We start from the raw sequence: 27,482 nt of genomic DNA, 5'->3' as shown, positions 1-27,482 counted from the left end.
ACTTGAAAGCGAAAAAGTAAAAATTATCTAAGTAACAAAGTTTATTGCGTTCCGGGGTGACCGCAGCGAAGCGGGGTGAACGCTGCTAGTATTATATACAATTATGATACCATAACCTCGAATACATTGTTTCTTCCGAACACTCCGATAATCCCGAACTTTTCAAAATATTCAAGCGACTCGACAAATGCGATTATATTGATATATTTCTGTATTTGCTGCTTTCAAACAATTCGAGACTCTTGAACAGTTCAAGTGTCTCGAAGTTGTCTAATGTTTCTTACATTTCGAGTGCCTCGAACACTTCGAGAGACCCGAACATTTCGGAAGTCCGGAACATTTCGGGAGTCCCGAACATTTCGAGAGTCTCGAACATTTCGAGAGTCTCGATCATTTCGAGAGTCCCGATCATTTCGAGAGTCTCGAACATTTCGAGAGTCCCGATCATTTCGAGAGTCTCGAACATTTCGAGAGTCTCGAACATTTCGGGAGTCTCGAAAGTTCGATAATTCGATAAAATTAAAATTCTTTATCGATGAAACGGTTTTGAAATTTTATCGAATTGTTATCGATTACTCGATTATCGGAACAGCCCTATTATCCGTATGCTACATAGGCACTGCCCTTAGATGTTACATCATGCCGTTGCAGGAAGTCTGAGCATATACTTATGTTACATTCCTCATCTATATATTATATACGTCTATTTGTGTGTGAGATCCTGAACGCCTATATTGTTTCATACGGAAAGTATGTATAGATGGAACACTTATACGGAAAGTATTATAAAACATGCGTTTTCAGTAATACGTCTGCTGTACGTTAAGTCCAAAAACTACAGGAATTACGCATGTAACCTACCTTTTTAAGTATGCCATCTACATTTTTTCTCAGTGTAACACATTTACCTCTGTAACTAAGCCAGGATTCCTTGCAAGAAGAGTAAGTTTAGGATATCCTATGGGAAAGCTCCCTGACTCCCCACTCGACTGAGGAATATTCCAAACCCCAGGAAGAATCAGCCCCACAGCAACAACCCCTAAATCCGCTCATGCTCAAAACACGACATTTATATGATTAAAACAAGAAGAAAGGCACATACGTACGAAAGAAACAACTCAATATGGCACATCAAAATATAAACTAGATGGATTTGTTTGAAGACACCTCGTTTTAAAAACAATAGGTAGGAAAAGCTAACAAAAATGTTGGTGTTGTCAACTTAGAAATTATTTCTACATAAGAAATAAACTGATTTTACGTGCAAAGCTATTCGTCAATTAATGTGTATAAAATGGATTTATTAAAGGTATTTTTCATGTACTCTCCCGTGATTGTATGTCTTGATCGCTGAAAAACCAGAGGCGGTATGGCATACAACCGCATACCGTCTCACTTCGACCACTGGTATTGCAGTGTAGGGTGAGAACAGAAGGTTTATTTAGATATAAGGTAACGAGTTTGACACCCTTACCAGCTTAAAAAATACCGCGTCGCCATGTATTGTGCATGATGGACAAGATTGTCGGTTGTCTACCACCTTGCAGCCTGTTTCAACTGTAGGAGATTGTGTTGAAGCACAGTTTGATCAAGTTTGTTTCATTTTTCTGGACTTTATAAAGACCGTCGATTATGCCTAACGGTCGCTTCAACAACAGGATCCCACAAAAATCCGTGGAGGGTGAATCAAAGGATTTCACAGGAATGTCTGTAAACAGGATTCTGGCTCTGGTTTCACTTGCCATACGATCCATATACGTCACCACTGATTTCGCCGTATGATTGTAAGCCTTATTCTCTGACTGGTTATATTCTCTAATATTTTTATCACATTCCAACAGATACATCCATGCCTCATCGAGAGTCACTATAAAAGTTGACATGTCCACCGCAAGATAGCGATCGCTCAACTCTCGACTCTTCATCTTCCTCCCCATATGTGAGGGGCGAAAGAACTCGAGTCATATGTCTATATGTAAATCTTTCATAATTACTTCCAGATGTGTTCAGGTTATTAGACTCACGCTCGAAAATGCAAAATTTATCTAGGAGTCCTAATTTCAGCGTTCTAGATCATTTAATTTAATTGTTAAACCACCAATATAGAATTCTTCATTTGTTTACTGTACAGTTGAAGTGGTGATATTACCGTTAACAGCAGATTGTATTAGTGAGGGGGGGAATTCTGAAAGTGGTGTTTCAGTTGTAGACAGCTATTGTGGTTCCTATCAACAAGATACAGTCTGAAGTGTTGTGGTTGCTGTCGTAAGAAGCTAACGACATTCAAAATTTTCAACAGTTCGAATGGGCCAGTTTCAAATGATCGTGACGTGTTTCGTGTATCAATCTTTTATTCTGTGTAGTTCTGTAATTGCAGTATAATGGGAAAAGCGAAAGACCTTTTCCGTGTAAAATGGAAGTTAACAAAATACTTCTGGTAGTAAGAAGATATACACGGCAATACATTGCTAGTAGAGTTGGGACAGAACAAAAATCTGTGAGTAAAATATCTGTTGAAATGAACAAGAGCCAAAATAGGGTTGGGAAGTGTGGGCGAAAACCAAAGCTATCGCTAAGAGGTATCAGAAAACTAGAAAGATTGGCTCTGGAAAACAGAAGTGCAACTTCTAATAGACTTAAGCATAAAAATGGCTGAGTATGGTTCAGACATTTGGCCTGAAAGTGTTCGAAGGATTTTTTGTGCCGAGGGAATAGAAGCACACGGTCAAGAAAGAAAACAATTATTAGAGTCTACTCCAATCATGACAAAGAAGCGCCTTGAATGGGCAAGAGGTCTAGAATATTGGACTGCTGACAATTGGAGAATAGTGTGTTTGAGTGATGAATCATGTATCTTTGTGTTTGATGAATGTTCACAATATGTGCGATGTTGACATGGAAGGAATTCAAGTTGGAATGTCTTTAGTAAACCGTGAAGCTTCCTACTTCAGTCATGGTCTGGGGTGTGATTTCTGTCTTCGGGTCTGGAAGACTATATAGTAGAGAGGAGAATGGAGGACAGCCAATACTTACAAGTTCTTCAAGAAGAACGGCTTTCCCAGACTGCATTCTGGTTTGATGATGTACAATTCATCTTTATGCATGGTGGAGTCCCATGCCACCGTGCCAAAGCTATAACAAAATTCTTCGAGGACAACGAAATTACTGTTCTTCCGTGACTAGGCACTAGTCCTGATATGAACTCGATTGAAAACTTTTGGAGTTTCATGAAAGAAAGCTAGAGAAGAAGCATATTAGAAACAAACTTCAATTGATCAAAGAGATCAACAATTTGTGGTATCTCGATGCTGACTTGAAGGCAAAATATGCTAAACTCGTACATAAGATGCCACAAAGGATAAAAGACTTAATAAAGAATAAGGGATTTCATAAGAAATATTAATCTTTGTGTGAGAGATAATTTTCTTGTAAGTATTCCATTTCATTTTTTGTTTCGTACTTTGTACTACCTTTGCTAGTTGTTCTTTGAGATAATGAGTTCTCACGTCACAACAAGAACGCAAGTCTCGGACTACATCGAGAGTACGCTCAGGACTCGATATCGACGATGCCCAATATTAGAGGGACCCTAGCAATATCAGGGATGTCCGTTTTCTTGCGATTCAATACAGCGTTGATCCTTTTCTTTGACACACAGAAACCTGTCATACAGTATTTATTACTCTGCTAACTCAGCTAAAACTATAACCAATTTGAAAAGAGCACAAATGTAGGCTTCCCATAATTTTCGGAGCGATACGACACTCACACACATGTTGTTTTGTGTACTCTTGCCAAAAACTGCATTTACAAAAACATTTTCTTTCTTATCAAACGGACATGACCCCACATGAAGAATGTCATATAAATTATTTATAAATGGTTACGAGGAAAGAAATATAGTCGGCGAGGAAGAAGAACGTGAATCAATGAAGAGCATCGGGAAGAAATCTAACGCAGTGTCAGATGTTCTTGGCTTAGCGTTTATTTTAAAGAGTACCTATTTATGTAGGTTGGAATACATCGAAAACAAATATAAGAACATCGGAAACAGATGGTAGGTCTTCTGCTCATGCAAATTTAGCCAAAAAATTCAAATGTTCACAAAACTACTTTCGTCGAAGATCACAGATGACATAATACGTAGTTCGTTATTTGGCATAAATATCAAGCTTTGCTCATAGCAAAAAAAAAAAAAAACCATAAATAAACAAATAAAAACTAACACATATTCTCATGTTAATTACTTATTTATGACATCCATGCAAAGTAATGTTCAGTTTCATTTTGGCTGAATTAATTAGTAGAAATCGAACCTAGATATATGATTTTGAATGCGAGAAGCCCGGGAAACAAGATGCCACCACTAACTGTCGGAAAGTCATGAAGGGCTTTGGTGGCTGAAATTAATGAAGGCCTGATACTGTGGCTGGACAGAAATCTTAGGAAACATAAAACGATAGGAAACAGGATTTGAGTTTATATTTGATATTAATGTGCATCAACCTCTTGGTTCTAAGTAATTTCTTTTGTTTTTTACGAGGTCATGAAGTGAGGGAGATGGCAGAAGTTGGGAAAATGGAAACAATCGAATACAAGTCAGTCATCAAGTATCTGCAATTAAAAGGAATGTCGACGTCTGAGATCCACGAGAATATAGTCAATACCGTAGATGAATCTGCCCCTTCATATACCACCATCAAAACATGGGTGCAGGAATTCAAGCGTGGTAGGCAGAATGTTGAAGATGAGCCGAGATCTGGGAGACCATCAAGTTCTACCACCACAGAACACATTGGCCTGGTACTTGATATGATCTCGGAAGATCGCCGATTGTCAACTCGACAAATAGCAGACAAGCTGGGAATATCACAGAAACGAGCAGATCATATTCTGAGGAATGAGCTTGTTTATCAAAAGTTTCTGCTCGATGGGTCCCACGTCTTCTAACTCCCGGAACGCAGTCCGTACCTCCTATCCATGAACAATTTGATACTGTTACAACGTGATGTGAACGATTTTTTCTGTCGATTTATCACTGTGGACGAGTATTGGGTGTACCATTACCAACCAGAAACAAAATAACAATCCAAACAATGGAAGCACCCCTCCTCCCCTGCCCCAAAGAAGGCAAAGATGATCCCCTCCGCTGGCAAAGTGATGGCCTCTGTATTTTGGGATCCTCAAGGTGTGATATTCATTGATTATCTGCAAAGGGGTCATATTATTACAGGGAAATACTATAGTGACCTTTTGAATAAAACTTCGAGTACAAATTCAAGAAAAAAGGCCAGAAATGATGTCCAGATGCGTTTTGTATCATATTGACAATGCTCCCGGCCACACATCGGCAGTTACCACGGCTATTATTCACGAATGCTCTTTGAACTCGTTCCTCATCCACCCTATTCTCCATATCTGCCCCCTTCAGACTTTCACTTGTTCCATAATCTTAAAAAGGCTCTAACAGGACGATATTTTCCAAGCGATAATGACGTCATGACAGCCGTGGAGGGGTGTCTGTGGTCACAACATAAGGATATTTTTTCTACTGGGATAAAAGCACTGCAGCACCGTTTGAGCAAGTGTGTTCCTGTCCAAGGGGATTATGTTGAAAAATAAAGGTATTACCAAATCTGTACTCTTATAGTTTCCTCAAGGCACATAACTTTTCAGTCATCCCTCGTACTTCCTTCACCAAGTAAACGCTATCGCACGGGAACATCGAATTTGGTAGGCCTACTTGATCTTGTTACTAGAGTACTTATCATACATGTAGGACTTCTAACTCATTAAGTATCGAAAAGTAAATGTAAGATGTGTGACTCATCACCATAGACTTATCTGATCAGACAACTTTTCCTTTCCCTCAGTCAGCGGAGAATGAAAGGTTATTTGTATCTCAGTTTTACTGAGAAATGTAATCTTAGGAATTTCGCATTGTTTAGGGCGATTTAATTTTTATTGGTAGATGGAAGACTATAAAAATGAACCATAGTTGTGTAATTATTTTAATGACTTATGTAGATAAAAAATATTTACAACATCTACTTACCTTATGTTGCATTAACCCTTCTTGTACCATAATTTTAGATATCATGCATGTTTAGTGTAAAATGTAATAAATGAGTAACTGTTTATATTTTGTTTGTATACGTCACATCAATTTAAACTGAAACAAAAGTTTCTTATAGTACCATTACAAGTCTTTTAGTCTGATCGCATAATGGATAAGTATACACGTATTAGCTTCCAAATTTAAAAAAAGGATGGTTCTTAACTATCAAATTGTATATGCTGATAGTCAAGTGAAACATTAAGTTTCCCATTATGGTCTACATACAATTTTGTTTTAAACACATCGACATATTACCTTTCAATATAAAGTTGTTCTCCCGAATTCACACCAACCTTCTTTAATATGTCTGTTAATTTCTTCTTTGATATTGCACAAAATGTTGCTTTTTCTCCCACCCCCTTTTACCTCACTTTGATCAGTTATCTCAGCCTAATGAAAATAAACCAATTCACCCCTTAAAGAAGCAAAGCAACATGAATGCTAAAGAATGTGAAACACGAATTCTACATTTCTTACAGCTCTGCTATTTCACGCTCGTGAGGAAACATGAAACGATAAGGATCTAATTGTCTTAATAGAAGTTGCCCTTTTGTTGGTATTCATAGGAAAATCAAATTGAAACAACGATTGTTATCGTTTGCGTTGCATAAGTCTTCTCTCATTTCTCCTGTATTTTGTCTCTTAATATATATATCATTCAGCAGTAATAAGATTAAAAACCTTGTAATATGAAAAAAAAATAATTTGGCTTACTACGATCAAGCATCTCCTAATGACTATTGTTAAGAATTTCATAATGAGTATACATCACTGATACATCACTGCAAAAGTGCATTACCACCTGCAATTCTTCTTTTCCTGCAATAGCAGGAAATCCAAAAGCTTGGCGTTTGGGTTGGTTGTGAATTCGAAAGGCGTTGGACCAAACCTCAATTTTGTAACAAATATATCATTGTGGCAAACTGCAAATAAGAGAATAAAACAAATTGTTAAGAATGACAATTTTATTATCGTGACGGAGTTGCATGGCATCAAAAGTTACAAAATGTTCTTACTTAAGCAGTTCAAACAAGATGAATGGCAAGAAAAACATATAAGAGGAAAGCATTTCTCTCCTTCCCCACAACAAAAAAGAATCTCATAAAAGAAGAAACATACATAATGCAAAGGTTTAATATAAAAGCTCCACCCAAAATTTTGAAAGGACACGGGAAAGGCAAGAGCAACTGAACCGAAGTGAATGAAGTTGTGCATAGATATTGCAGACGTAAAATGAGGGAATACGGGTTTCGTATTTTTCCTGGAAAAAAGGGTTCGGTGGGTTACGGACCCTTCCAAACCTTTAATCACGAAATATGAAAAGTGCTAGTAACAGCGTGACAGATGTGTGTAAAGGACATGAAGAATTGCAACGAAACTTTGTGTATGGACAATACGCAACAAATAAACGAATACGGGTTTTTACAATTTCTGTGGAAAAACGGTTTTAGGGGCAAACACTCCCACCGAAAATTTTGAAAGTTGACGCCCGAAAGGCAAGAAGAAGTGAACCTTTCAAGTTGATTATCCTCTGAGCCAGCGTTTCCCAACTGGTGTGCCGCGGCACACTGGTGTGCCGCGAATGGACCGCTGGTGTGCCGCGAGGAAATCGAAACAAAATTATTAATTCTACAGCAACCAAATTGCAAAACATAGGGGAAAAATGTACATTGTAGTATTTCACATTACTATGAATTTCTACCATGGAAAAAATTACTGTAATTGTCATATATTATTCTACATCTATTACTGTGTAGCAGACAGTATTTCGGATCGTACACATTTCCACGTTTAGCTGCTATGTTATGCTTCAGTTGAGAGTCATATTAACACCGAGAAATAGAAGCACTTGTACGGTACGCGTCAAGTGAACGCTCGTAGAACACACTTTGGCACGTGAATGGCAGAAGAACACTTTGTTCAACAGCTGTGTTTTGACTTCGACGCATCGCAAGCTGTGTGGTTGCAATAATATGCACTGGTTTGGGTTAAAACAGCAAAGTTAAAAGTACAAGACATTTGTTTGTTTGTTCGTTCGTTATTTAGTGATCTTCGTTCTTAGTGAAAGGTTGGATACAGTTTTCTAAAAAGAAAGCGTATTTTTAGAAATCTGCGTTCTGTATTTCATTGCATTTGTTTTCTATTTTAAAATTAGAATAAAAAATAAGCACAATGAATTAGCATAGGGGAAAACCAGTAATCGACCTTTCATCTCTGTGGAGGAGGAGATCGGTAATCACAGAAAAAATCACCATGGTATTTTATATTTGCAAATAATAATAATAATAATAATAATAATAATAATAATAATAATAATAATAATAATAATAATAATAATAATAATATCTATGAGTGTGCCGCGAGAATTCAAGTTACACCCGTAATGTGCCGCAAGTTGAAAAAGGTTGGGAAACGCTGCTCTAAGCTATCAAGCTATTTTTTTTCTGCAGGCTGACTTACAGTTTCATTTAAGTTCTGTTCATTAGATTCTAAAATATTTTGTTTTTGCTGTATAGCATTATTACGAACAGGATATATATTATATTCGTCTGTTATTGCCAAGGACTTAGATCGCTGACTACGCATGCTGTCAAGAAAATTAATTCTTTCCTCTAGACCTAAGAGCTATGCTAACTCAATAATAGTTTTAAATGATTTTCTTGTCACTACAGAATAAAACGAAGGCAAAAGCCCGTCAATTATCAAGTTCATTTGCTTCGTCAACGGCATATTCGGATCTTACTCTAGTATTAATTTCCATTTACGAAAAATGTAATCTAAGAGAGGTTTCAGAATCTAACTGTTCCCTATTTCTCATTTCTTGCTCTAAAACTTGCGAAACTATATTATCTTGATAGGCATATATTAATTTCTTCTTAATCTGAACATACATAAGATTATCATATTCTGAGGTCGATTGTAAAGCTAACAAAAAGACACGAGCCTCATTTTCTAAACAATATGGCAGGCAACAAATGACGTTTCTGTTCATCACGAAGGTTATGAAGGATAGATAAATCCTCAAAATGATTTAAAAATGAATGAACTGATTCGTTCAATTTACCAGAAATCTGGGGGGTTCTACTAAACGATCTAACGCAGATGAAGTAATTCTAGTGTTTATCTTTTAAAAGTCTCTAATATGCCTGACTTAACTATCGAAACTATGAAATTTGGGATCGTTACGACGGCGTAAGCCTCAAAAATTATCTCCACCATGTGCCGTGGCTGTGCCATCAGTCTTAGCTTAGAATAACCTCTAAAAATACTCACAGAATAATGTAACAATTGGGGATGAAACTGATGCATAACACGGTACTTAACTGCAAAATTATGGTTGAATTTAAAGAAAATTCAAATGTTTTGATTACGAAAAATGACTAGTTGGGGTAATAGGTGAGTGAGAGAGATAGGTTATGATTGAAAGGTAAAAGATGAACACTAGCCTGACAAATCCAATTAGACTGGTGTCGTTCTGGTCATCTGGAAGAGGCATGGTTTTCTCTGGAGGAGCCTGGATGTACTGGAGTCAGCCAATAACTGGATCTTAATTCTGCTGGACTGCCAGGGGCGTCGAGTTCTCCCTTGACGATGCGCCTTTTACGATGATGCTCTTCTACACCTTCATGCCACTACTCAGATGTCAAACTCAAATGTTTCTGCGGCGATGTACCAAAAGAATGGTATTCTCGGGACATGGAGTCGGTCGTCTTCCAATGGTGGGATCTGCTTGCCTCCATGCTCCTGCACCTTCCTAAACTTCGTGCCGAATATTTCCTGTCGATATGTCCTCCGTGGTTTTGTTTGGTTGCAAAATGATGATTCTGACGTTCAGTGAACGTGGATATGTCAAGCTGGGCGGAAAGGAACGCGGAAAGGTAATATGGAAACTAGTCGTGTTTATTAACAAATATGTGATTACAGAAGCTGTCTGGAAATGTACAATCTTAATAAAAGTTTTTATTCCTTTGAACTTTAAAGAGTTTATGATTCTGTCGAAGATAATCAAAAAATAATAAAATAGAATTTAACAAATTAAATTAATAGTTCGCAGTCATCTCACTGTCACATCACTGTAATTACACAAATACTTCACAATATAAATACCCTGTTTTCAGCATTGACATTTCACATATGAAATCCATTAACATTGTTTCCTAATCGATAGTGGAAAGAGAAAACAATCTAGGATTATTAAGAGAAATGTTCTTAGTGCGTGGTTGGTTAAGCCCAAAAACAACGATAATCTACCCGAGGATTGAGTACACTCATGTCCAGAATGATTGCCGCATATCTATAACTGTCTTCTTGTAAGAATATAATTTGACAATGATTTTGCAGAGTACTTTTAATACTGATACTATGTGTGTAATCGGGAATGTCTATTTGTGGTAAATTTCATAGAGAAAAGAATTATAAACACGAAAATTAGAATGAATAAAAAAAATGTTGCCAAATGGGCAAGAAAGATTTATTTTCGTTTTATTGTTCTTATTCACTGCTCTTTTGACATGAAATTTGCCACATAGATGTCTTTGCCAATTATACATATACTAACATTATAAGAAATACCGGGCGAATTCGTTATCGAATTATATTCCTACAACAACATATTTATAGACATGCGACAATAATTTTGGACATGAGTGTACATGAACACATGACACAGAAACTAATCACTCAAATTGTTCGACTATATCTTACGGGACTTCAGATTTGTTTTGTATAAGGTGATTTTCTCTTCCACATTAGGTTTCTACTCCACAGTCAGATACGATTAAATTTGAGACGAATAATTGGAAACTATTTATCGCAATATACATGGTATTTCAATACAATACCGACAACGTTAAGACGTAATTCCTGACACAAAGATAAGATAAAAAGTATAGGCCAACCTGGGTGCACAAATGCTTTGTTTTGAAGTTACATGCTGCCGAAAACATGAAAAAATGAACTTTAAAAGTCCATAACTCCAAAACTATGAGACCTACCGTAGTCGGGTCAAGACTTCACTTAGGAATTAATATGTACGTTATCCAGAAATACATGTTTGAGAATCCTAAGGTACTCACGCAACACTTTTTATATAAGGAATTTGGCTACGGGCGTATAATTTAAAGTACTCACCAACTCCTTCTATAAAAATTGTTGCGGAAGTATCACAGGATTCTGAAACTTGGATATTTGGATAGGGCACATACTAGTTCCTATGTGAAGTCTTGATCCGATTGCTGTGAGACCCGTAGTTTGGAGCTATGGGCCTTTAAAATTCATTTTTGCTCATGTTTTCAGCAGCCTATAACGCTTAAAGGAAGCATTTGTGCACCCAGGTTGGTCTGTACTTTTTGTCTTATCTTGGTGTCAGGAATCACCTCCCAAACGTTGTCGTTGTTGTTTTCAAACACCCTGTATAAAAGTATTTTTTGCACAAGCTATATTCTACTTTCTTTTACGTCACAATAACTGATGTGAAACAGGTTGAATCTGTGGAATGATAAGGGTTACTATGATCGTAATAATAAAGAATAATAATAGAATTGCAATATCAGTTACCTAATTAATAAAATTCGATAAACAAAATTAAATAACTCAATTATTGATCATCTGTTCATAAGGCCTTAATGGCTCGTTTAGGCTTACATGAAAGAATTTTAAGTAGACAACAATTTTTGTATGTAACTCATCGAACTAATTAGAGTGGATGAGTGGTTAATTAACGGATTGGATTCCTAATCAGGATATCTGGATTCAAATCCCGCAGGTTCGCGCTTTTTAACATGCTTCAATTTAAATTTCAATCTATACTCAGTGTGGTAAGCAAGATTTTCTCATGTAGAAAAGGGAACAGATGACGAGAATGGTTTGGAATTGGAATAGGAATATCAAGGATACAAAGATTTTAAAACTTATTTCCTTCAATTGTTCTCGATTTGATAATTTAAATTTACTCCAACCATTTTCTAACTCATGTACGATCAATGTTTTTTTTTTCTTTCTTCTCATATGCAGCATGTAGTGAATTAATACATTTTACACACAACGAGTTATAATATATGTGGTACATAGCACTCATTTCACAACACGCTCTAAACCAGCGTTTCCCAACTGGTGTGCCGCGAGAAATCGAGACAAAATTATTAATTTTATAGCAACCAAATTGCAAAACGTAGGGGAAAATGTATATTTATATTTCACATTACTATGAACCTCTTCTATGAATATAAAATTTTAAGTTTCATACCGGGTTGCTGTTCTGTACATTTCTAATGTTGAAAAAAGTATTTGTTATCATTGTTATGACCATTGTTGCTTCTTTACTGTTGCAGACTATTTCGTAACTTGAAAATTTAAAATATCGTTAAATCCTTTCGACAAATTACCTACATTTGTGTTTTAAAAGTAAAAAGAGATTTGTTTGTTCGTTCGTTATTTAGTGGACTTCCTTCTTAGTAAAAGGTTGGATACAGTTTTTAAAAAGAAAGCGTGTTTTTAGAAACCTGAGTCCAATATTTCATTGCAATTGTTTTCTATTTTAAAATTAGAATGAAAAATAAGCATAATGATTTACTACGAAGAAAAACCAGTGATAAAGCTTTCTTCTCTGTGAGAAGAAGATCAATAATTACAGGAAAAATACCGCTGTGTTTTATATTTACAAATAATATCTATAAGTGTGCCGCGAGAATCCAAGTAACACCCGTAGTGTGCCGCAAGTTGAAAAAGGTTGGGAAACGCTGCTCTAAACAATAAGAGATAATCCTAAAGTGAACTTTTTTCCTTTATCAACTACACATTTAACTGCTGTTTGAGTGCTCTACAGGCTTATCATCTGGTTAAGAATTTATGTATAAGTTGGTTTGTTTCTGCCCAGGCGTTGTGACATCAACAAAAAAACTAGAGCCAACCTAGTGGAGCTCTAGCAACCAGAGGTTGAACTACTTCTACCACTGATTGTACAATACATTACTTGCAGTGGCGTATTTAAGATTTTGTTTTGGGGTGAGGGGCTTTGCTAGTCCTGTAAATTTGAAAATTTTGCAAGATATTTCATTTACTTTAATATAGTAAATAAAATTTCGGGGTGCTTAAGCCCGAAAGCCCCTCCCCTAAAATACGCCACTGATTACTTGTTTCAATCTTAGAACTCGACAGAAGAAATGGGACTACAGCTAGAAAGCATAGAAGTTTATGATAATTATCTTTTTGTTTCTTTTCGATAACAAGTTTACTCAGTATAATGGAATGTAAAAACAAATTTTCTATTTTAATCACTGTTATGTAAAGGTTACTAACTAAAATGTAACATGACTAACTATACATAATGGAACCAAATAACGAAGGAATTGCACCAACTCTATATTTCCAAATTAGTTGTACAGTAATTAAAAATCCATTATTCTTCCTTATTAATCAAAATTATGACTAACAGCTTAAGAATTAATGATTAGTGCTTTTAATGATGTAATATTTAAAAAGAATAGGCGTACTTGTTCTGTTTATTTTAATAGCATATAGTAAATATATACTTTATAATAACGTACAATGAGAATATATATTTTTTCTTTCAGCTTAGGTAAAGCAAGGGAAGCTGGCATACTGCAATACCTTCAAAGGAAATTCATTATCAAACCATTTAATGAAATTAGAGGGAAGAACTTCTACAGTATTGGATATCAAGAAACCTATACTATATTTGTTACACTGGGAGCTGGAATTTTTCTCTCGATTGTAGTCTTTATTTGTGAAATTTGTTGTTCACACATTTCTTCTAATTATGTACTCAAACGTATTAGGTAGATCATAACCATGAACGTATTAAGTAGCACAAAAGGTGTGAAAACATGTGACATGAGTTGGATGTGGATTTCCGTTCACACACCCTACAACAAGTTACAAACTACTATTTCCTGTTTTGCAACTAATATTTCACTATCGATAATTCATGAGTAGAGTGAGTTTTAGGGTGCAACACCTTTCCAACTTTCCAAAAATGTAACTGTTCTTGTACCTAGAATTCAAGATTTGTGTCATGAAATGAAATAAAGCGAAATGAGCACAAATTCTGCCGTCTTTAGCACATCATTCTTGTGATAAACACATTTCCCCTTTTTTCGCCTCCTTGATTCTTAGTACCTTTATACTTCGTATTGTCTCATGTTTTTCTTTTCTTTTTTTTTCCTTTTTTCTTTCTTTCTTTTAGAGAAAAGAAAAGTAAATTATTTTCACTCTATTAAAGTAACTATGTAAATTTAAGCTTTATTTTGTAACAAGAGCTATAAAATGATATTACGCAGTCACAACCGTAGGTGATAGATAGCAAGGTTTGAAACAAAGCGGTGAAAAGTGGTAACAAAATTGGGCGGCGAACTTCAGTATTAGAAAAAATGACTTTTCAGCCATTCCATTTGTAACGGAGGTTACACTTTTACTACTGCAAAGAGATATATTATGCAAATAAAACTTGAGCTGTCCGTGTTGTTATGGACCAACCAATACATACGCATGCCACTATTCATACGATAAAGGTACACGTGGAAATATCACATCGTTGTGGAGAAAAAACGTTATTTCTTGCGTAACGGAGGTTATATTTGTTGGGAAGAGGTTTAACTCTTCGTACTTTTCCAATCAGAATTCTGGTTCCTTGAAGGACCGGAACTATAGCTGTTCGATTTTTCTGTTTATTAAAAGATAAAACTATTAACTGAAAGAACAGTTGTGAGAAGAAAAAATAACATTTGATTTATTTCTGATATGATTGTTGTGTAATGGAGGTTACACATGGTTTGTAACGGAGGTTACAAGTAATTTGCGACCAGCGACTGTACTCCTCCTGAGGTACTATATCGTAATATAAGTCGGTTTATGTTACTACAATAATTATTTACATAACACATACAAATTCGTCTTATACTAGTACCAAAGAAGACAAAGACTTACAAGACGATAAATAATATCTATGTAATACCAAATCGTGGGTGTAAAGTAAAAAAAAAAATACATAGCACAAATAAGACAACAGTCTATTGACAATTGATACTAAGCTCAAGATTTCCACTCAAGAGCAATACAAACTATTGTGTAGTGAAGTTGGAAGGTATCAACAACTATAGACGTAAGATATAAAATAACTTCACATTACGGAAAAAGACAAATGAAACTGTTACTTGCGTAAAATAATTAACAGAAATAAATATACTCCATTAAGTTTTAAAGCTTGTTTCTAGAAGATCGGGGTACTTTGTCTGATTTTAATCAAATATTCAGTTTTCAATACATCAACTTGATGCCAAGATTTGCACAGTATCCTGTTACGTATTATCTTCAGATTTGCAGGAGCTAAAATTTTGACTATTTGCTCGTAGCTAACATACTTTTCATTATGTTCATCAAGTTGAAACAATGTACCGCCACTTCCACACAATTTTAGAAATTCCACCTGAACTTCATCATCTTCACACCTAGCCTAACAGATGCCTGCATACTTATAGGCAACTTTACTTGTAGCGCCACACTTGAAATCAATCAGAACATAAGTTCCTGACTTAATATTATGTGCTGAGAGTTCGAATTCTGAGACAGGTTTTCAACTGATGGCTCACACTGAGAAAAAAAGGACTAGGATTTCCGTGTGGATACATCGTATTTACGCGGGTGTGCTCCTTAAGTAATGTAATTTCATGTATAAAAATACAGCAGGTGGGAACACCATGCCAAGTCTGGAGTTCGGCGTCGAACTAGACTCGCTGTGATTGGATAATTTTATTCACATGATTGATTTCGTATTAAAAACTATTACTCTCATAAGGTAGGGAGTCACAGATTTAGAAAGGACCAAGAGGGGACACTCGTAGGAAGGTAGTAACAACATTATATACCTAAGTTACCACCGTCGGAATGGGTATGGCGTTAATTCTAGATTTAAAATGATGGTCCCACAATACAAAATTTTCGCTGGACGGTGGTGTAGATCGTACTACTGATGAAACAACATTACTTAATGTGGTGACTCGCGTAACCTGGTAAAAACAGTATTTACATGCCGACTGGATTATGCATTTTTCCCCGTGCAGGAACGTCAGAGTAGCTCTTTGTATGTTACACAATTTATCACTATCATCATCACAACTATCACTATACTTTAAACCATGGATACAAATAAGCAACAAAATTTTACTAGCCCAAGAAGAAAGCTACTAGCTCACATCCCACAATAGAAATCTTTTACTTACCTTCGGTATGATATTAAATACTCGCCCGCACCGATGAACTACTCGCCCCGGGCGAGTGGTGATTTGCATCCCTGCTTTATACGCCTTTAAGATAATGTTTGTATGGCTGGTTGCTGAGTCGACCTCGAAGAAACTTACCTAGGTATATTTTGATTAAGTTGGGTGTTGCAGTAAGACCAACTAAAACATTATTGTCATTCATTTTCTCAAAGTGATAGAAGTTCCGTGTTCCAATGATATCAATAGCTAACATCCAGCGTTTGTTCAGAAGGAGAGGAGCCGTTACTTCAACATCAGCTTGAGATACAAAAAGCACACTAATAGTTTTAGACAAATTGACAGCATGTTCATAGAAGTCTTGTGCAGAATTAGTTTGCATGGCTCTGGCCTTGACCGACACCCAAACAATGATTTTGATTTGACCACCTATGGCATCTACCAGTCCCTTTCCATGTCCTGGTGCAAAGGTGAAATTTTTATGTAACTAAGAAACCTATTGTTTCGATTATACATGAATTCACATCATTATTTTGTGTAACTGAGGTTACATCGTGTCAGTGTCAATTCAATACATGTAACTTTCGTTACACCTTTTAAAACGGAAATGTTATATTTCTCAACCAGTTATGGTAGAGTTTACATGAATTCATCAATATTTTTTGTAACGGATTTTACATCGTGTTGTTACTCATCAATTCCTGCATAAGTTTAACACACTACCTGCCTTGATAAAACTTATAGCTAGTTAAAGTGATCATGTTTCAACGGAACCTTGACAATGCGCGAACAGTTTCATTCAGTGAATATATATATATATATATATACATATATATATATATATATATATATATATATATATATATATATATATATATATATATATATATATATATATATATATATATAACAGGTAGGCCTACATTAAATGCACAAATAGGCTAAGTTGTTTCATTCCAGTGCAGAAGATAGCATTATTCGTTAGATTGCATATGTATTTTTCTCGTGGAATGGCTGTTTTATTTTCATTCGTGCCAATAACAGTAGTGTTCTGTACAACAAAGCAGCAATTTCCTTTCATTCATAGAACTCTGTGAGTGAAAACACGAACTTGGATGAAACTATAGTACAGTTCCCGAAGTGTGATATAATTTAAATTATTTTGCTTTCCTTGTTTATACTTTTTAATTTTTTTAATACACATTAATGTGGTTCAGGAGTATTAGAGGTTTACTATACATGTACTAATATGGAACATTTTTGTTAACTTTGTATGGGGGAGAGCTGTAAGGTTTTTTTTACCTGTAATAAAACTGCTAAAATAAAACATAAGCATTAAATACATTATACTATGTAGTATGCTGGTTGTAAATACCAGTTTATGATTTTGGAAGGTTAATTTTAAAGGTTATGAGAGTTTGTTCGAACAGAGCGTTTAGTAACAGGAACTATTAGTTTATTATGTATTTTAGTTATATTGAGGATGGGCAGAACGCCTTTTTTTTTAATTGTTTAAACGTGCCCAAACAAGATTTAAATTGGCTACTGATAGGTATGTGAACATTGCACTGGAAGGATGGAGTTTTTTGAGGCTTGAACTACCAATTATAAGGAGGAATTTGGAGGACTATATTAACTGCCGTCTTCCAGAGGAAAAACTAGATTATATTTTTAGTTGTAAGTGACCAGGATGAGGAGTGCAGCGGGAAGACTGCTTTATTTGTTGACCGGAGAGACCGCTTGAGCTGCTGGTTGAGTGACTGTGTCAGCTGCAGGTGAATGACTATTTGAGTTGCTGATGATTGAAGCTTCAGCTGCGGTGGTTGATTACGTTAGTTGCAGGTGATTGTTTCAGCTGCAGGCGATTGACTGTTTCAGCTGCGGTGGCTGATTTTATTAGTTGCAGGTGATGGGTTACTTCAGCTGCGACTGCTTCAGCTGCAGGTGATTGACTGCTTCAGCTGCGGTTGTTATTTTTTTTTTTTTTTTTTTTTTTTTTTTTTGCAGGTGGAGTTAGCTGCTGTTTGAGGTTGGTTAGGAGCATATGGAATTAGGAAAGGATTAGTTTTGGTTTATGGGAAAGGATGTTTTAATGTTATTAGTTAATTTGTGATATAATTTAAATTATTAAATGTGTATAAAAAGGAGAGAGAGAATTTAATATTATTGTAAAAATAGGATTAAATAATACTTCCTAAAAATAGGAAATTTTCACTTTCTAGGAAGAATTGTTTTTAATCCTATTTTTACAATAATATTAAATTCTCTCTCCTTTTTTATACACATTTAATAGTTTAAATTATATCACAAGAACAAAGTGTATTTTTAAAAACCTGAGTCATACAATTCATTGCAATGTTTTGTTTTTAAATTAGAACGAAAAATAAGTATAATGATTTGCCACGGGGGGAAACCTGTGATCGAGGTTTCTTCTCTGTGAGATCAGTAATAACAGAAAAAAATATTACGGTATTTTATATTTACAAACAGGGGTAAAAGTGAGAGGGAACGCGAGGGAATGCCATACCCCTCCTCCAAAAAAATATGTATGCCGTCCCACCAGTTCCTAAAAAAATACAATGTACATAACACTATCTACCCTCCGCCCACCCTTTCAGTTCCACTTTTACCCCTATTTACAAATAATAATAATGATATTTATGAGTGTGCCACGAGAATTTAAGTTACATCCGTAGTGTGCCGCAAGTTGAAAAAGGTTGAGATACGCTGATATAGATGGACGCCTTGCTTATTAATCATAATGTATAGTGTCGTCACGTTGTTCTATTGTCTTAATGAAATGCTTCATTAATGTGTCAGGACCAGTTTGATCGTACAGCGTGCATTTTTGGATTTACACAAAATAAATTTGTTCCTATCGAATTCCTCGAAAACTACGCATGAAAACTTTACACTAATGGAATACTGTTCTGTTTAATGAAATTTATCAGTTGTTATATGGAACCATGGTGGCTTAGTAGTAGAGTGTTCACCTCTGATGTATAGGGTCCCTGTTCGATCTTAGCTTGCGCCAAGTGGTTATGGACAAACACCGTGTATTGGGGTTTCTTCGGGATTCTCCCGTTTCCTCCTACTTTCTTCAATCTTCATCATCACAATACCCTTTAGCCTAGTGGGCATAAGTGTGGGAGCTGGAATCGAATTTGGTACTTCATGATTTTAGAGTTGAACTGGTCCAACTTAGGAAAGATGTGTTAATGATTGTATGTATAATCGAACGCCCCGGGAGAGAGAGAGAGAGAAGCTATGAACACATTGTTGTTTACCATAAAATTAATCCAACTTGAGGTGAGCACTCTATCACTGAGTGCCCCGCATATAGATTAGATTTTTATTTAAAAAAGCTTCGAAATCTATATATATAAAAGAGAACGTACAAATCCTTTGTCCGCTCATCACGCTAATACGGCTGAACCAATTTCTTTTATTTTTGGGGGGTTATTAGGATTTGGACCCTAGATGGTTTTTATCATATCACTTTAATTTTCAATTACCAGTGTCTTGAGATAATTGACCATTCAGGTGTCCATTACGTACAAATCCTTTGTTAGTTCATCATAGGTATAAAAATAAACGTATTTATATGCAACCCGCATGACCGTGTCACTCGGCGGGTTAACATAAATGACAGGCGTTATAATGGTTTTTATCATATCACTTGAAAGCGAAAAAGTAAAAATTATCTAAGTAACAAAGTTTATTGCGTTCGGGGGTGACCGCAGCGAAGCGGGGCGGGTTAACATAAATGACAGGCGATATAATGTTAACATTTACTGCAATCTTCTATGGTTTTTATCATATCACTTGAAAGCGAAAAAGTAAAAATTATCTAAGTAACAAAGTTTATTGCGTTCCGGGGTGACCGCAGCGAAGCGGGGTGAACGCTGCTAGTAAAAATATATATCACTTTTGCAGATAGACCAAGTATGAAATTACGTTACTCGAGCTTAAGAAACATGTGTTAATGATTGTATGTATGTATAATTGAACTACCTAATGCTGAACAAAGTTATATTGAAACGTAAATAAAGAATATATGTCTTGTTTTCAACGGGAATCGAACTTAAGCCACAAACAACAAACAAAAAAATAAATTTAAAAAAGCATCACATTATTATTATTATTATTATTATTATTATTATTATTATTATTATTATTATTATTATCATTATTATTTTGGGGGTGTGAAAGTGAAACAGATAGAGATGCAAGGGCTCGGAAAAAACCCGGCTTTTTTGAAAAAAAAACTCGGTTTTTTCTGCTTCGCTTTTTTGCTTGGGAAATTTTGGGCTTTTTTGAAAATTTTGCTTTAAACTGATAATGCAAACTTTGTTTCGCTTCTCTACAACAAAACAACTCATTTAATTAGTGGTTGATGTAGATAATAATATGAAACCTCGAAAGTAAACCATGAATATCAAAAAAAAAAAAAAAATTTAATTCTTAACATTTTTACATTAGGAATTCCTAAGGATTAACCAATATATGTAATAATATTTTAGCCTCTTATATACAATAAGTACTTAAAAAATGATACATAAATAACTAGCAAAATTGTATGTAGTATTTTTACTTCAAAATATCACACCCTCATTTTGAAGCAAAATAAAGAAAAAAACATGAGAGAAATATGCACATCAAGAGCTTCGTTTCGGGTAGCTCTGTACATTCTTGAAATTTTTCAGTTAAGTTTTAACTTTTATATACCTTGTATGAATATTTCGAACAAATTTTTCACTGATTGATCACAAACGTAATAATCTGTTACCACCTATCAGGCGCTTGGGATCTGCAAAATCGGTAAAGCTCCAAATTCTGTAATGCAATGTCTGTTCCTTAAGCTTGTTCAGAATCGGGAAAGTACCGAATTTTCTGTTCATGGATCATATACGTAATAGACGGTTCATCTGAGAGTATGGTTCCCTAGGCTGTAGAATATATAACAACCATCACGGTTTACCCAGTTCTGAAGGTTTCTGAATTTTTAACAAGAAAATTCAACATATCGTTACGAAACTTTTTTTTTTCAAAAAGAAAAACTACGGAATACATTTTAAAAGAGTAGAAGAATTAATCACTGTTCCAATCCACAAGAAAGGAGACAAAATTGATTGTAATAATTATCGATGCATTTCTCAACATTCTATTAATAAGATTGACCCCATACGCAGATGAAATTATTGGAGATTATCAGTGTGTATTTAGTCGAAATCGATCAGATATTTACCATACGACAAATACTCGAAAAGAAATGGGAATATATTACCCAGTACATCGACTGTTTATTGATTTTAGAAAGGCTTACAACTCGGTTAGGGGGAAACATTGTACAACATTCTTACAGAATTTGGAATACCGAAAAAGCTAGATTTACTAAGTGTTTAAATGAATCCCAGAGTAAAGTTCAAGAAGAAAAATGCGAGCTTCCACGTCGAGATTGGCCTGAAACAAGGATATGCGTTATTACCGTTATTATTCAGCTTTGTTCCGGAGTACCCTATAAGAAAAATCAAAGATAGGAACCAGGTTATGGTGTATGCTGATGATGTAAATCTAATAGGAGAACAATCGTAAGAAATGCAGAGGAGTTATTAAACGCTTGCAGGGATATGAGTAAATGCAGAGAAATCTAAATACAAGGAAGTTCACAAGGATCGATACTTTCGACACAGTGGATACTTTCAAATATCTTGAATCAGTATTACCAGACCAAAATCATACCCACAAAGAAATTAAATGTCGACTGAAGTCAGGAAATTCTTGTTATTATTCAGTTCAAAACATTTTGTCGTCGCGAATTCTGTCAAGGAATTTAAAGCTTAAAATATATAAAATGATAATCATGCCTGTTATGCTTTATGGTTGTGAAACATGATCGTTTACGCTGAGGGAAGAACGCAGACTGAAATTATTTGAGAATAAAATTCTGAGACGAATATTTGGACCCAAGAGGAACGGGAATGGGGAATGGCGGAAACTTCATAAGGAGGAACTACATAATTTATACGGTTTACCAAATATCGTTAGAGTCATCAAGTCTAGGAGGCTCAGGTGGGCAGGTCATGTAGCCAGAATGGAAGAAAGTAGGAACGCTTTCAAAGTTTTAACTGGAAATCCAATCGGGAAATGTCCATTAGGAAAACCTAGGCCCAGATGGGAGGACAATATTAAGATGGATTTAGCAGAAATAGGAATACAGAGTAGAAACTGGATTGAATTGGATAAGGACAGAAGTCAACGGAGAGCTTTTGTGGTCATAGAGAAAGAGAGAGAGAGAATACATTTTAAGTTAAGCACAACAAACATGAGTGAGTGGTTAGCTTTCGCGTTTCTATCGTGAAGTCCGGGATTCAACCCCGCATTCGACCATTTTGACAAACGTTTTCTTAATCCCATCTGTGAATGTAGAGATAGTGCGTGTACTGTGTGTCCTGGCCGGCTTCCTTTCTAATCGTTTTTAAATCTTTGTTATTACTAATTACCAGCAGTGATGGATTTGCAAAGAGGGTTAGGGGTGGGGATGTCTTTCGGATTGAAGCCTCTACCCTGAAATTACGGAATTTCTAAAACAAACTAAATATTAGTTTTGCCTTTACTCATAAACTTCAAGCTGTCCTCAAATAAAAAAGAAATTACGAATTTTTAGAAAAACTAAGCATTAATAAAAAAAGCCTCTCCCAAAATACTTTTCTAAATCCACCACTGATTATCAGTATAAAATGGTCTTCAAGGTTGTATCTGAAAGATTATAGCGGAATATACAAACGAAACGAAATATTTGTTATGCCTGTACTCATAAACTTAAGCTCCTCTTAAATAAAAGTTAGGAATTTTTAGAAAAACCAAACATTATTGAGAAAAAACTCTCCCAAATATTTTTATAAATCCGATATTGATTATTTCTATTAAATGGTATTCAAGGTTGTGTCCGGAAGATAATTGTTAAATCATTGCACAGCTACAGTATAACGGAAATGTGAAAGTACGCTCTGATGGATATATTGAAAAACATAAGTTTAATTATGTGCTAGAAGCTAGGGTTCTAAGCTCCAAGATATAAAACACGGATGACTAAAAAGAAATGATCTAGAGAAGAAAAAAATGTGGATGATTCAGAAGTTAAAATAAGGTTAAACAGCTTCTAAAATTGCCCTCAAATACTACGTACTTTATGTTTACTTTAATTCATAAACCATGTGCTCCATCCATCATGATGGTGAATTCCAGAGCGAAATATGGCATTCAGGTCATAAAATCTTATTTAACTTTAGAGTATACTATAAGGAAGCTATTTAAACAGAAAAATCATGAAAATGAAAAAAGCCAAAATTTCCAAAATTCTCGTTTTTTTTCCAAAAAAGCCGGCTTTTTATGTGCAAAAAACCATCGATTCAAAAAAGCCGGCTTTTTTGCATCTCTAGAAACAGATAACTAACCTTGATTGTAGCTTCGCTAACACGATATAAAGGTCCTGTACACAAAACTCCACTTTGGTAGGGAGCTGGGATCGAATTTGGTACTTTATTATTTTAGAGTTGAACTAGTCTTTGCATGAGAGAAAAAGATAATTTCACGTATATAGCACTTCGTTTCACGACAGAAAGGAACGAATTAACATAATGTCTTAAAATATAAACGAAAATTTGGCCTGCACATTTCTGTACAAACGATTACGATTATTTATGCTTCAATTCGACATGGTGGGAGGCTACACTTAGACAGCCCCCACTTTGTTTTCTTTCTAGCGGCGCCCCTAATTATGTACAAACGAAATTTTGCCTGCACATTTCTGTACAAACGATGTACAAACAAATGCGACAATTTGTGCTTGAATTCGACATGGTGGGGGCCACACTTAGACAGACCACACTTTGTTTTCTTTCTGGCGGCGCCCCTAATTGTGTACAAACGAACATTTTGCCTGCACATATCTGTACAAACGACGTACAAACAATTGCGACTATTTGTGATTGAATTGGACATGGTGGGGGCTACCACTTAGACAGCCCCCACTTTGTTTTCGTTCTGGCGGCGTCCCTAATTGTGTACAAACGAAAATTTGGCCTGCACATTTCTGTACAAACGATTGCGATAATTTGTGCTTGAATTCGACATGGTGGGGGCTACACTTAGACAGCCCCCACTGTTTTCTTTCTAGCGGCGCCCCTAATTATGTACAAACGAAATTTGGCCTGCACATTTCTGTACAAACGATGTGCAAACGATTGCAACAATTTGTGCTTGAATTCGACATGGTGGGCGGCTACACTTAGACAGCCCACACTTTTTCTTCCTGGCGGCGCGCCTAATTGTGTACAAACGAAACTTTTGACTGCATATTTCTGTTCAAAAGACGTACAAACGATTGCGACAATTTGTGATTGAATTGGACATAGTGGGGGGCTTCCATTTAGACAGCCTCTCCCATTTTCTTTTCTTTCTGGTGGCGCCCCTAATTGTGTACAAACAAAAATTTCGTTCGTACATTTCTGTACAAAGGATGTACAAACGATTGCGACAGTTTGTGATTGATTTGGACATGGTGGGGGGCTACCACTTAGACAGACCACACTTTGTTTTCTTTCTGGCGGCGCCCCTAATTGTGTACAAACGAAATTTTGCCTGCACATTTCTGTACAAACGATGCATAAACGATTGCGACAATTTGTGCTTGAATTCGACATGGTGAGGGCTACACTTAGACAGCGCCCACTTTGTTTTCTTTCTGGGGCGCCCCTAATTGTGTACAGACGAAACTTTTGCCTGCACATTTCTGTACAAACGATGTACAAACGATTACGATAATTTGTGCATGAGTTCGACATGGTGGGGGGCTACACTTAGACAGCCCCCACTTTGTTTTCTTTCTAGCGGCGAACCTAATTATGTACAAACGAAATTTGGCCTGCACATTTCTGTACAAACGATGTACAAACAAATGCGACAATTTGTGCTTGAATTCGACATGGTGGGGGGCCACACTTAGACAGCCCCCACTTTGTTTTCGTTCTGGCGGCGCCCCTAATTGTGTACAAACGAAAATTTGGCCTGCACATTTCTGTACAAAGGATGTACAAACGATTGCGATAATTTATGCTTGAATTCGACATGGTGGGGCTACACTTAGACAGCCCCCACTGTTTTCCTTCTGGCGGCGCCCCTAATTATGTACAAACGAAAATTTGGCCTGCACATTTCTGTACAAACGATGTAGAAACGATTGCGACGATTTGTGATTGAACTGGACATGGTGGGGGCTATTATTTGGACAGTCCCCTACTTTTTTCGTTATGGCGGCGCCCCTAATTGTGTACGAACGAAAATTTTGCTTGCACATTTCTGTACAAATGATGTGCAAACGATTGAGACCATTTCCGATTGAGTCTTGAATGGGTGGGGCTGTCTAAATGGACGTGAAAAGCAGTACTGCAAAAATACATGTAATTTATATTGAGCATCATAGGAGGCAATGTTGATTTGAGATTTTGAAGGGCGGGGGAATTGAATAAACGATGGCTAAAATTAGTACTGTGAAAATTATAGTAACTCAGATTGTGCACGCTCGGGAAATGCCATAGAGGGAATTTCGAAGCTCTAGGCTCAAGAACTACCTCTATAATCATCACTGACTACCATTTCAATAATGTGTTTTATGGTCTTATGTCCGAGCTCCCATCCTATCCCTCCCCCTCCAACTGGATACTTGATACTTTTTCTATTCCAAATTCTTGTGCTAGTTTTCTGCCGAAACCTTGAGTTTTGTACTCTCATCGGTTTCGAGTTAGTTAATTATTTAAATTTAGGATTCCCTTTCTGCATCGAGGTTATGTGAGACGTGGACTCAAAGATTATGATGAAATCCAAACACAGTAATCGTCCAAATTTGGAAGCTCTATAGTTATCAACGTAAAAATCGGAAATGACCCATTTCTACCACTTCCAGTTGGCGAATCACCTCCATTAAGGAATTTCCTCAAGAGGAATCACTCTACTTATTTATTGCAAAAAGCAGAACTAAAAAGTTACATTCGTCCAAAATTATCGTGTGAAGTAACGGCCGCTCGTATGTATGTACTAATATCGATAAGTTCCACTACGCAATCCCAATTAATACTTCATATACCCCCGCCACACACACACACTAGCATATGTACACACGAAAGAATATCTGGTAGTATCCACACACTTACGCCGGAAACTAGAAACACACACACAGAGACAGAGAGAGAGAGAGAGAGAAAATCTTGTACCTTTATACTGAATGCACTATTACTCACAAAATCAATTAAAAAGGAAAAAGAAAAAGGTTGTAAATGAAATTTTCAAAGATTGGTACCACTGCTGCGCCTAACACATGAAAGTGTTCCATAATGATTGTTTCGTAATATGATGTATATGGGTTTCTTAATGGTAGTATAACAAAATGCCTTCAAATTAACCACAAAATAAAAAGTGAAATTTATTTCTCAAAATTTGTAAAATCGAAGTCGGTGGGCATTATGGGAACAGTCTACAATAACAATATATGCAAATAAATATTAATATACTTCACGTTTTCCAGTGGTGCAAGAAAGCTTCGAATAGTGTTTGGTGTCATAATCATTAGCAGATGTAAATATATCTATCTATCTATCTATCTATATATATATCTATATATATATATATATATATATATATATATATATATATATATATATATATATATATGGGATGGGATGGGATTTGATCTCGTGTCAAAATAATAAAATAACTTCTAGTCCGCCACTCTATCCAACTAACCACGGAGACTAGGTCTTGTTTGCTCTCTTTTTCTTAACAAGTAATCCTCATAACCATGGTGCGTATCGCTTCGAACTTTAAGATAAGCGTTTTTGTGTTTAATTATATATTTTCGTACGACATCTTAGTTACAGAAGCTAATTTATATTAGACAAACCACCTAGACACTAGGTTTAATCCAATAAATTCAATATTTAACTCCACTTTCCAGTTCCTTTCTTCGCCTATCGCCCCTCGTTCACTGCCTATTGTCAATTTCCCTTTGCAATCGTGCTCTGCTACTGAAAAGTCCCTCGAACACATGATTTCCAGTATACACAAAAGCGAGCGTA

At 35.8% G+C, this 27,482-nt stretch overlaps 1 protein-coding gene across 1 annotated transcript; it reads left to right on the top strand.

Annotated features, from left to right (window-relative positions):
- Positions 1-4,560: 4,560 nt before the first annotated feature.
- Positions 4,561-4,950, top strand: LOC145683059 (protein GVQW3-like). The gene has a single exon (XM_081754420.1). It carries the CDS (start codon positions 4,561-4,563, stop codon positions 4,948-4,950), a length of 390 nt encoding a protein of 129 aa, XP_081610546.1.
- The last annotated feature ends 22,532 nt before the right edge of the window (positions 4,951-27,482 follow it).

Source organism: Thermobia domestica, chromosome 4 (genome assembly GCF_964235325.1).
Source record: "Thermobia domestica chromosome 4, izTheDome1.hap1.1, whole genome shotgun sequence".
NCBI classification, from domain to species: Eukaryota; Metazoa; Arthropoda; class Insecta; order Zygentoma; family Lepismatidae; genus Thermobia; species Thermobia domestica.
This window is presented reverse-complemented; position numbering and strand designations above follow the sequence as displayed.

What these genes read in the sequence shown, in the direction of transcription:
- LOC145683059 (XM_081754420.1), top strand. Translation starts at nt 4,561, where the DNA reads ATGGCAGAAGTTGGGAAAATGGAAACAATCGAATACAAGTCAGTCATC.